This window comes from Nipponia nippon, unplaced genomic scaffold (genome assembly GCF_047370975.1).
Source record: "Nipponia nippon isolate SJK-2023a ecotype South Korea unplaced genomic scaffold, ASM4737097v1 scaffold_8, whole genome shotgun sequence".
Lineage (NCBI taxonomy): Eukaryota > Metazoa > Chordata > Aves > Pelecaniformes > Threskiornithidae > Nipponia > Nipponia nippon.
In genome coordinates, this window is record NW_028262402.1 from 25,038,492 (window position 1) to 25,051,396 (window position 12,905).

General features: G+C 36.0%; 1 protein-coding gene across 4 annotated transcripts in view; it reads right to left on the bottom strand.

Moving 5' to 3' along the window:
- The window catches only part of FBN2 (fibrillin 2), a 180,680-nt gene that overhangs the window by 37,803 nt on the left and 129,972 nt on the right, over nt 1-12,905 (bottom strand). For all 4 annotated transcript variants that reach the window (XM_087741308.1, XM_087741306.1, XM_087741307.1 and 1 more), the window contains 7 exons: nt 12,644-12,766; nt 11,064-11,186; nt 9,302-9,427; nt 6,612-6,734; nt 6,105-6,227; nt 1,258-1,419; nt 108-176 (listed from right to left, as the gene is read on the bottom strand). In XM_087741308.1, the coding sequence (XP_087597434.1) occupies nt 108-176; nt 1,258-1,419; nt 6,105-6,227; nt 6,612-6,734; nt 9,302-9,427; nt 11,064-11,186; nt 12,644-12,766 (849 nt within the window). The remainder of the gene's footprint in view (nt 1-107; nt 177-1,257; nt 1,420-6,104; nt 6,228-6,611; nt 6,735-9,301; nt 9,428-11,063; nt 11,187-12,643; nt 12,767-12,905) is intronic.

Genomic DNA, 12,905 nt, shown 5'->3' on the forward strand with positions numbered 1-12,905 from the left:
AAACGTAATTATTTCTGCAAAATATAGTTCCTGTATACATCTCTCCGAAGATGACATTTTTTTTTTTTTTTTATTACCAGCCATCACAGCATTTATGATAAACTCACCTTCTAAAATAATAGTGATGGGATTTGGTCTGAATCCTTCTCCCCCTGGACAGAGAGTATTATATTCCGCTAAAGTAATGTGTAACAAGAGACAATATGTCAGTCATATGAATAATAAAATGCTAACGTCAGAAACATAAAATTTCATTTGTGTTTTTAATGAGTCTTCTTCCCTACACTCATTGGTTTTCTACTCTTCTTGACCTATGCAGAGTAAATAAAGCAAGTGCATTAGATTAGTAGAAAATCAAGGTAAGATTAAGAGTTCTACTTAAAACATTACCATAACCTCAGATACTCTTAAGGCCGGAACAATGTTGTTTTCCCCTTACTGTGTCTTTATAAAGGCACATATTTTGTGTTTTGGCTAGTTCTTTAACATGAAATGTTAGCATACCATTGGTAAAGACGTGTTAAAATTGGAATTCATACTATTATGAGACTGTTAAGAACAACATGCTTGACATTTCTGTTGCATTATTCATTCAAAGAACTTCAAAGCTCTACAAAATTGATAAGTATCATTGGGTAACAGTTTTGAAAGTACTCAGGAGTGACTTAGAAATAGTCACCCAACAGTTACCAACACTATCCTTTGAGAACTACTGCAGCTCTCCAAATTAAAGGCATGATTTCAGTTCTAAGCATTATTAATTTCTTTACTTCCCAGCAACATGGAGTTGCTGAGCAAAAAATTCCTAGTAGATGCATGCAATCCATTCCGTTCTTAAGACACATATGCTTAAGCATATCTGCAACTACATTATTTTTTTTAATGGGAGAAAAGTAAAAGCAAAGTAAAATAAAGTGCCCAAAACTACCCAAAGTACACGGGCCTGGTGCAGTGGGAAATGCCTTCTAAAGTTACCACTGATTTATTACTGTGAGAATAGGCACCAAGTCAGTTACGGAAGACTAAAGGTCAGGTCTTCTGATACTCAGGTCTCTACACCTGTGCATCACCCCTCTGACAGTAGCAGGGAGATTTTCTTTTATAACTGTGCCAGAACACTGCCTCATGAAGAAAATCAGTTTCTTAAATGATAAATGTATAGTAATACAGTAAAAAATTTCAAAAACTTTTCCCATCCCTTGTTAGCATCTTCTATAATAAAGAGTGTAGGGGAAGAATAAGAGAACTTTTTCTTACTGCTGTTTACAGGGGGACACGTCTCACAGGGGTTTCCCCAAGCCTTTCCCAGAGAGCAGCAGCACGAGGAACGACTAACTCCAACCCCAATTTCAGTGTTGCAGGATAGGCTCCCATCCCCTCGTGGTCCATACTTCAGGTAGCAATTGCCAACACGGTTATCTACATATAAAGCACAAACGACTACAGCTGCACACAATGATCTGGACAACAGAACAGCAGACATTCATTTTAACATTTCATACCTAGAAGCAGGAATTCAGATAACATTGTGCTTTTGAAGTCATTGGCAAGCTCAAAACACTCATGTGCACTGACAATTACTGATGTTGAGAGAGACGGCAGGGAAAACGGGTAGCTTCAGCTTCCTAAGTACCCAGAGATGAGTTTAAAATGCTTGCATGTCTTCCAAAGTGACGCCATACTCTAATGTAGCACATGCAGTATTCCCAGTCTTTCACTCCAGAAAATATCAGAAACCTTGCTGCAGTTTGCTGTTAGTATTTCTTCTCTCATATTCTGATTGTGACTAGGTTACGACTCTTTCTTGTAGAATTAGAAGAATTTACATATTTTTCTATGGAATCAGAGAACAAAGTTATGTCACTGCAAGAATTCTTCCACTGGCAAAGAGATTCTCCAAAAATCATGAATAGTAAACCAAATAATCTAAATGTGCAGCAGGTTTGAGGAAAATTTGTTTATTAGTTCACTCAAACTGTAACTTAATGATTTAGACAACTGTTGGCATCAGTAGAATGAGCAAGGAATCTAAGAGAAGTAAAGCTATGAGTTTTCTTACTGCTGCACATATTGTCTCTTTGTTCATTATAAATGGAAAGTAATTAGCAGTGAGTCATAAATATAAGGAATGAGAGGATAGCCAATTATTATAATATTTCTTACTACAGCCAAATAAGATGAATATTAATTTCCTCAAGAGCAGCGTTATAATTCTAAAGATCAATTCTATGAATTAATCTGCTGTCAAAGGTTGCCTCTGAAGAAGCACAGAAACCCACTCAAAAATTTTTTTATAAATTCATTGTATAAAGGCTGCAGTATTTTTTTGCATTTTTACTGTTTCTGTTAATGGTAGGGCTAAGAAACTTATAAATGAATTTTTGAATGATTTCCCAAATGTGTATTTTACCAAGAAATATCACATTTTTAATTTACTGCTTGCAGCAAATGCCAGATGCTACAGCCTCAGCAATTTACATGGAGTAAAATGAACACAGTTTCCAGAGTTTAACAAATGTCTTGATATGACATGGGTTTTTAAATTATCCTGAGGTTTGGGACATATCTATGAAACAAACTTGAAGGCAACTTTCTGAATTGTTAGGAACAACTTGTTCTCAGGATCCTTAAGTTAGTTAACTATGTATAATATAAAAACACAACTTCTCATTAATTTTCAGGCTGAATATTTTCTTAAAGGGTCTTAACACCAATCAAGACAAAACTTTCAAGCTTTCCAAAGGATTTAAGTTTATTCAAATTTAAGCATTAATAGGCAAGTTTGGGTGAATCTTTCTGCACAGTTTTAAGAGCATACTGTAGCAGAGATTGTGAAAAAGGAGGGTGTTCCTGGGCACCACATATTCTGTAATGAATTTCAGTATCTCACCATAAATGCACACTGTTATAAAGCTAAAACACTCAGTTAAGAATTGAGTGGCAGAGGCATATGCATTCTGTACCTCTGAGACTCTGATGGAAAGAGAAGAAACTTCAAGCAGGATATCTTTATCTCCCTAGAGGCAAGATTTACCTGAGATCACTGATCAGCGTATTTTAGAGTGGAAGTCCTTTTTGTTTTGTTTTGTTTTTTTTTTGTTAAGACAATGGTAGAAGAGAGTAAAATGAACTGCCTTTTTAAATAGGGGACATCCTGTTGTTCTTATTGTGGACTTGAGCTGAAACAATCCAAACGTGGTTATTCTGAGAATACCTATCTCCTCCTGTTCTCTGCATGCTTCTCTCCATTCATGATAGCACGAGACATCTGCCTTTTTAAGAGAAGCCAAGAAGAGATTTGGCTTCATTCTTCTTGGAAGAAGCGAAAAACAATGACCATTTTGGAAGACAGCTGCAGCCCAAGACCTCAGGCCCATTAAGAACAACAGGAGATGATAGACTTTGGAATGAAGGCAGAGCCTGGAATTCTCCGGCAGAATATCAATACTGAGTCCATAAGAGTTTTAGGTTTCGGTTTACTCTTCACATGAACTGTCTTGACACAGCACCATGTTCCTCTTTGCCAAGGATAATATTTCTGTTTCTTCTGAAAGGAACTGGAATTTAAATTCCTCTGCCTGTTTTGCTCAAGCGTGCAAGAGATAGTGCTACTGAAGAGAACCAGAAGCTGTTGTCCTTTGACAAGAAGTTTCTGGAACGTCTTTCAGCACAACTTGTGCATTCCAGAAGCAAGAATCTCTCCTCTTTCTTGGTGAGATCTACTAGCCTCTGTGTTTTGGGTTTTTTTGGTTTGTTTTTTTTTTTCCCCAAATGACTACAAGCTTAGAGTGAAAACTGGGTAATATTTTACTGTGTGCCAGTGATACAAACATCATTGCAAGTGAAGTTGAAATTTGGAATTGCAGTCCTGAGACTACAAAGGATCACAAACGAAGTGAACTTAAGTTCTTCCCTCTCTGGACTGCCTAAGACAGTAAAGTAGACATACCCAAAGCACATCAAATCTAGAACCAAAACTAGTATAGCTGCACTGGAATGGCAACTCCCTCTGTTTCCGCTTCTCATGCAAAATCATTTAACCTTCTGGAAATATTACAAATGAGAACTGCTGGTGAAAGTAAAGAAGTTCAAAACCTAACAATGCCTATAATCGTATAAAATACTATAACTAATATGTTTTTAGTTGCACATGGTGCCCCATCTCTTCAAGGGCTTCTAAAAAAACAGGCACTAAAGTGTCATTTCATTAATGGATTAGGGCTTTATTTCTATTATCTTACTCTGATGATATTTCATGGGAAGCAGAGGCTTTGCTTGCCCCTGTCAAAAACAAAAGCTGGATGTTCATGGAGTGTTTTTTGCACTTTGTCATAGAATCAGGCTGTAGAGAGATGGAAAGTGTACAGCCAAGGCTTGCAGCTCCTCCCAGAGATAGGTAAGTGGATTCCAGTTCTGCCACTGTCTAAAACTGAATTTGTAAAAAATGCAAAATCCAACCAAAAAACCCATGTTTGCTCAGTTGGGAGTTTGGGAGTCTCTTTTCTGTACAATCAGTCGTTGAGAAACTAAAAATGCTTCTTACGCAAGGGAAAGGAAAAGATTCTTTGTACCAGAGAGAGGGATAGCCCTGATAGTATTTCCTCAGGACAGAAATAAGGAAGGGTCAAATAGCTTTTTAACACTTTCTTAGCCAGCGTTTTTTCTGCAGACAGGGAGGGCTTGCTCTCTCATTTGGGACTCTACAGCTGCTAGATTTACCCTTGAGTAGGTTCCCTTCCACTGTGTAGGCTTCCTTGAGGAAACATTGGATCCCTGCCAAAAATGTCTTTGGGACAACTGGTCCCAAAGTAGAGTGCCAACTCAAACTCCCATTTTTTAGCAAACACAAGTCAGCTCGCAGTAGGATCATTTGTTCTCATAAGCTTCTTCAGAGATCACTTAAATTCTTTGGCCATAATTCAGAGCTTGCAGGGCTGATCATACACACCATCTGGTTGTAGGAAAGAATGGGGATCTTAGTAGTTATATGCTGCAGAGGGGGACCAAAAAGGCAGGATTTCATTGCTTCACCTGAATCTTCAGATGAGGCAAAGCTAAAAGCTTAAGTCAGACTGCAACTGCAGAATAAAAGTATTAAGGCAGGAATTGTCAGAAGAGTATATGGGAGACAGAAACACAGGTTTCCAGTTCAATGGGAATGGATTACATAAATTCACTTCATCTTTAAAAATCTCAGCTTAGTTTTAGAATAAATTCATTGAGACTGTGGACATCCAAAGGTCTCAAACAGGACTGGTTTCTAGCATCCAGAGAAGCAACACAGAATATTGATAGGCAGAAAATGCAGAAACATGGAAAAGATGAGCAATCAAATTTGTTCTGAAGGAAATTGCATTTCTTTAGAAATTATTTGCTTAGAATATATTTATTTGCCACCACACTGTAGTAGTACTATAAACATTTAGAAAATGGATAAAGTTCTAACTACCAATTCAGGAGAATCTGAGTCTTCCCAAGGTAATAAAATAAAAAGGCTGTTTTCCAAATAAGAAGTTAGAAGACTTTCCCAGGATCACACACAAATTCTTATGGCTGAACTTTAGCCCCTCTCTCACCCCACCCCACCCCTTCCCCAAAACTTCCCTAGGCTGTAGTATAACTCTGATCACATCACAGTCCTATATCATGTAGCAAGGGAGAAAAGTAATGAAAATTCACTTTAAATCTGTGTAAGCCAGAGAGAGTTATGTAAACTACAGTGAAACATGTCTTTTAGTTTGTTTCCAGCCAAATGGGTACCACAACCAGATTTCATTCCAGTTTAGACTTAAGCTAAACACATAAATCAGTCCCAAGACATATCTAGGATTAAAAAGTTCAGTTTTTTAAATGAGAATTGTTGACTGTCAGGGGAATGGAAACGCAGATAATGTATGTTTCGACAAATTTTAAAAAGGTGTATTTTAAAGAAACTATAAACACCACTAATCAGTTAAAATAGTTAACTCCATCTCTAGATAACTATGTAACAGGATACGCAGCACGTGGAAGTATCATTTTTCTATCTTGCTACCCTCATTTGCATCAAAACAGTCATGTTGGCTGTGATTTCTAAAGTAATACTTCAGGTAGCTTTTACTTACCCACACAACCCACTCCAGTAGGATTCAGCTGGAAGTCTGGAGGGCAATTACACTCATATCTTCCGGGAGTATTTACACAAAGACCATTAACACAATTAATGGGATCGGCACATTCATCGATATCTAAAATAGGAAGTTTACATTTGTAAATCTGCTCACTGGACAGAAAAGAACAATAACTTTATTTTATAAGACAAAATGGGCAAGAAAATTTCAAATGCAAGTGAATTTTAGCTGAAATTGAACAGAAGAACTACTAATAATTCATCAAACATTTAGGAATAACCTTTGTACAGCTGCATATTTAAGGAGCCATTCTTTTTGTTCCAGTCTTAAACGAACTCCAAAGCATGCAATTCTACACATTGCTTGTTTAGTGTGGAAAAACGCACTCTCATTGTTGTAAGAGAATACAATGCATGTTTTGTGAACTCATCTTTAAATTAACTTGGTGCAATTAAAAAAAAAAAGTAAGTCTTGACATATTTCTGAAGAGAAGAGATGTACCTGTACAGTTTCCCCCAGTTCGATCTAGTTCATAGCCATCATCACAGATACAATGAAACATTCCTGGTAGATTATTACAGGTACCAAATACACATATGTTCTGGAAGGAGCATTCATCAATATCTGAAGGAATATATTAAGAACTGAAAGTTACATATCATTACCATATGAGTATTACAATAGCATGTTGTACTACTAAAAGCAAACGAAGACACATGAAACTTAAAAAAACATTTAAAAAAGCAACACTGAGTAATCACTTTTCATTTTCTGTAGAATGCTACAGTTAGGGATTTGTGAGGCGTTCTCTGTTAAGCTGCTTGTTACTTATTCCTGTTTTACGTAGTGTGAAGTAAAAATAGCAAAACTGACTGGTCAGGACTCAAAATGAAAGCCAAGTCAAAAAGCCAGTAAGTTCCTTTCAAAATGTGCATTGAACAGAATGAAGTAACACCACACAAAGGTGTCAGTCATTTCCTAGCTCACAGTCTGCAACATTGCTTACTAACAGCAAGGAAGATTTTCAAAATACCATTCTCAGGAACAATAAGTATACTAAGAAGAAAGAGAGGGAGTAGGCATTGACAGATACTTACACCTCCTTGGAGAAAGAATAGAGGGAAAAGGAATATAGGAAGTAAGAACTATCTATGATTTTCTCAAGCTCACGTTAAACCAGTTATACAGGAACTACACATAGGTGAACTAAAATGCATGTAAAGGACTGCCTGTGTGCTCATATAAATTGAAGATGAAATAAAGTTGAAAGACACTGACAGAAAAGTAGATGATTTTGTCAACTACAGTGCTAGAAAAGGGGTTAAATATTAACAGCACAGAATGCAAAGTTATGGTTTTAGACACAAACTATACAGGACTTCTGAGTTGAATGTAAGTAAGAGAGGAGGGAAAAAAACCCTGCATGTACCATCTGATAGCAAGACTTCTAAGTTGCCAAAATAAATCAGCTATGCAAAAGGCTAATGCAAGTCTGGCATGTACTAGTGAGCTATTTTTAGCAGAGACAGGCAAGTGGAAAGCATTAATACCATTTTAGAATGCACAGCCAAATTTTCATTTGAAATTCTGTGTACAGTGCTCTGTTCAAGAGTGATGAACTAAAATTGGACAAGGTGTAAAAAAAAGGGATATTGAAATTATTAGAGTCATGAAATATCTACTTTGAACTTGGCTTGCTTGCCTTAGCCAAAGCTTGAGAAGTCATATAATGGCTCTTTATAGGAACATATGAAAAGGGGTAACTTTTGAGGGGGGGACAGAGAAAAATTTTTAAAGGAAAAATAAATTTAAGATAAATGCCTAATATCCAACAGTCCTGAGTAAATTTAAACTGCAAATTAAAGGAAGGTTTCTAAGTACCTTGGAATGACCTCCAAATCAGGTCATGAACATAACCTGTGTTCAGATGAAGCTTTATAGAGTTACGGAAAAGACTGTATCATTGAGAAGCTAATGTACTGACATCTCAAGGGATTTCTGAAGAAGTTGGATGAATTATTTGTATTAGAATTATTGTACTCAATCCAGGCTTTGGATTTTGTCCCTTGATTGCAGAAATCAGCCAAGGCGTCACCTTATCATAAGACAAATTAATATATCAATTTAGAAAAAAAAAAGATAACTTCTTTTAAGTATTCAGCACCCAGATCTTTTAGTTTTTCAACAGCACAATTTAATCTATGGAATGCTTTCAGATATCTCTTTGGAGATTTTTATTAGAACATTAGCATGACTATAATATGACTAACTAACTGAGCTGCACTGAGAAATTCAGTAAAGATGATTGACAATACTTGGTAGTTATTAACAGATCTGATGAAAACAGTTGCATAGCTAATTTTTCAGAAGCATCTGCAATTTTTCTACAGATAGAATTCTGATTCATACACGTACACCTGAATGTTTGAACATGCCAAGTTCTGGACTGAATTTCAGAGACTACATTTTGGAATCTGTTTTTAATGTCTCATCAAGAATTCTGATTTCCTACGACATTATGAGGTTTCCACCATTAAATATGAGATAAGTTAAAAAGCTTTGGAGCAACAGCTAAAAAGACTTTATCTAATATGCAGTTCTCTTATATTAAACAAAAAAAAAGACATAAGAAAATGACAGGGAATAGAAGCTGAACTGGACTAGAAAGATAATAATTCCTTTTGCACTTCAGATGATCTGGTGCAATATTGAGAGTGAAAGGGTGATGATAAAAAATCTCCAGTATGCATCTGAAGGAGTGTTACAAACTTGCCAAATATAGCAGTGATTTGCCTACTTCAATTTTCCTGAAAACATTTATTTTGAAATGATGTCATTTAATGCAGTTTGTGTCTCCTATGTAAACACACTAAATAAAACAGTGATGAACACAGGATTTTGCACACACTATTCCCTAGTGACAAAAAGAAGAGAAATAACTAAAAAACCAAAATTACTGAACCAAACCTCTACTCTGGGATTTTTGGACCAAGGACAGGAAAACTTCATAAAAAGATGAAAGCTCCCTTCAACATAATTCACACTGCAAGATAATCCTTGCTTGAAGAAATTACCTATATGTGAAGCATGTGTTGAATATTCTGCTTCCAGGTTGAGATCCTTCCAGCATTTCTTGCTTTATAGCAGCCAATCCAAACTCAGAAAATGAACTTGAAGTACTAGTGGCTTACCTTGGCATGACTTGCTGTCCGAGGCAGGAGTGAATCCCATCTCACACTCGCAGCGATAGGCACCAGGGACATTCAAACACTGTCCATTTTCACACAGATTAACATTTTCTGCACACTCATCAACATCTGTGGGAGACAGAAAACTTCTCTGAAACACCATGCTTCACTAGAAAAATACAAATAATATTATCCTAACATTCAAAATAATAGTGCTGTTGAGTATTGTTGGTATAACACAAAACATTTACACCTGAAGGTGAAGTAAATCAAAAGAATGCAGAAAAGCAAACATAATGTAATTTCCAAAATTGCTCCTTTTACCCTGCCATTATTCCTTAGCCCTTGTTTTTCATTAACAGATTTAAATTTTTTTTAATAATGCAAAGTCTTCAGATTCAGTACTATTAGGTTTGACAAATAAGTGGAATACTTTGCTTACAAAGTTAAAACTTTCTCTCCTGGTGTATATTGCTATGTTACTTTGACATAGAACACATTCAAATTTTCTTAAGTGAATCATACATAGAAAATTATTTTCAGATGCATTTTAGAAAATATTCTTTGAGAATTATCAGCATTTCAGCCACCATTTGCACACTACTGGAGATTCTTCCAGTATGCCCCAAAAGTGGCAGTTTTTTTAGAGCTATAAAAGAGCACAATGACAAAGGAAGGCATTCACCATTGCAGTCATCATAAGGACTCATAATTTTGTCAGATATGCTTATGATTGTCCAAAAAATTTTTCAATATACTTTCTTCATTTCATTTGTCAATCCCTAGTATCCTATCTGATTTTTAAAAAACAGAACACCTGAAACATAGTGTGTTAATAATAGGGATGAAAGTTCTTGTTCATTAACCACAGACTTGAAACACATAAGCAAATAATATTTAAAGATCCTTATTCTGAAATAAAAAAACTTACACTACTAATCAGAAGTCTGTCTTGTTAAGACATAAATTAATTTTGATTTAAAATTAGCCAGTTAGCTAATAATGAATGCATTCACATTAGTTTCTAGGTATTTTACTATCATTAGGATGCATTCTTTCAAACCTTCAAATTTGCTGACCACATGCAGGTCACGTTAGAAGTCAAGAGCAGAGATATTGTTGCATCACCACTCTATAAGTGATAAAAAACATAGTAACTCAATACTGGGCCATTAATGTTTAATATAAAATCTTTACACTTTATATACTCCTATACATGTCAGTTTATTTTAAATCACTTGCTGTGGGCTAAACAATGTTCATTCTTAATAGTGAGCATTTACCAACAAATTTAAATGCAGAGATTATGGGCAACATTTTGCAACTGTAATTTGTTTTGCTTTTCAAAAAGTCCTATGTTAATGATGCCTTCCCTGCCAAAGACACAGCTGGCCTACAAGACAGGAACCATAACAGAAAGCTGGTGTTTTACGTTCTTGACTAGAGCCTGCTGCTGCAAGCAGCATATGCACATTTAAAAAAATTGGCACGAAGAGGAGGAAGGAGGAAGAAGTAGAGAGGAACTTCACCCAGCACCCAATAAATGGGCCCAGTGGGTCCAATCTGGCACACAAATCAAAAGAATAATGCCTTTGTTAGCACTTCTTCAGCAGATGAGAAGAATAATGATCTTAAAAGACATTTTCACATTTATTACCTTGCACTTTGGGCTTGCACTTATAATCTTGCACTTAGATCTAATTTGCAAAGCTTCCATACAACAGAAACAACCAGTGACAAGTCAGCTTTCACAGAAACTTCTTACCAGAACAAGCAAATCCATCCCCAGTGAATCCCTCTGCACAGGCACAGCGGTATGACCCTGGGGCGTTCACACACTGAGCGTTCACGCTGCACTGGTGGGTCCCATTGGAGCATTCATCGAGATCTGCACATCAGGGGCAAAAGAGTGCAAGCATTAACACAGCAGTTAGTATACTTGGCTTACAATTAACTGTCAAGCTAACAAGCGCAACTGCAAAGTTGATTTCTGTCTCCATAAATACAGAAAGTTCTCATTAGAAGATACAGGGTTAATCTGTAGTGATTTCATTTTAATATTTCTTCCTTTAAATTAAAATGCATGGGATTGAGTAAAATGTTTCCAAGCAACAGTTGGAATTCAGCTGACTTGTTACTTGAATGTTAATATCCTGTTAAAGAACCTGAATTCAAAATGAGTTAAAAAAACAATAAACTGAAGAAATACAGTGAGGTGAAAATCTGCCATACATTTGGAGAGTCTTCTCAAGTAACAGAAGAATGTGACAACAGTGTAACCCCATGAAAGTTAATGCAAGCTTTCTTACTTACTTGGATGTCAACTTGGATGGAAAAAAAAAAAGGGAAACAGAGAAAGAAAAAAGAAGAGTCTTTCCTTCCCCTCAAAGGCATGTTTGATGTGAATGGCCATATGGGTCCATGACATATAAGTCATACTAACTAGTGCTATGGGGTAGCTGGCAGTCCTTTCTCACTCGTCTGCAGAGTGGTCTCCTGGAAGAACACTCTATACCCAGGAGCTATTCTAACTACGAGGATGCTGCCAGAAAAACATTTTTAAAGTTTTCTCCTTCAAATGGAACTTTTTATTTACTTAGTAGAACCTTACATATTTTTAACTAAATGATAATAATAAAGACCAGGGGGCCTTCCCCTTTTTCTCAGTTACAGATTAAAAAGCTTAGAAAATCAGGCCTGCAGTAAAATCTCATAATGCGGTACTTTTTCTTTCACATATTACACCAATAAAGCCTAATTCTTAAATGAAGCTCCTCTTCCATAGATCCCAAAATGTTCTGAAAAAAAGGTAAATATTACAATCTTTTACACACCAAACTAAAAAATGAAGGCAAGGGAACATGATGCTACTCTAGCAGCCCAGCAAAAGTAGAATCAAGTTTCCCATACCTCAAGTCCAATCTGCTTTATATTAGGGCCTATAAACTAGATATACTACAGGACATTTACAAAAAATGGTATTAAGTAACAGAAATAATAACTTACTGGCAAGAAATCACAAACCAAATTCTATTTTATTTTTGACTGATTTTTTTTTGTTTTGCACATTCTAGCAGTTGTATGTAAACTTTGTAAGATACATAGCTAATTCAGTAAGATGTTACACAGACAGACTTCTGAGAAAAAAACAGGTTTTTTTGCAGAAAACCAAACTCCTGAAACATAAGAATCTTGCATACCCGTCTATCCACAGAGTGCAGCACATAGAAGAATAATGCTTTGTTTCTAATGGAGTAATCACACAGTAACATTAGATGCTTTCATTGTGGGGAAAAAAAAAAAGAAAAAAGGAAAAAGAGAAAAGCTTTTTTTCTGTATACTTACCAATACATTTAATGCCATTTCCAACCCATCCTTCTCTGCAACTACATTTAAAACTTCCTGGTACATTGACACATGAGGCATGCATGTCACAGTTGTGAGCACCAATTTCACATTCATCCACATCTACAAGCACAAAATAAATTATTAGCATTTACATCAGGAGCACCAGAATATTACAAATTATGTTCCTTTCACATGTTGCTTATTTACACTGTGCAGGTTTGCAGTCCTTCAAAAAACAAGTGTTCAAGACTATGGGGTA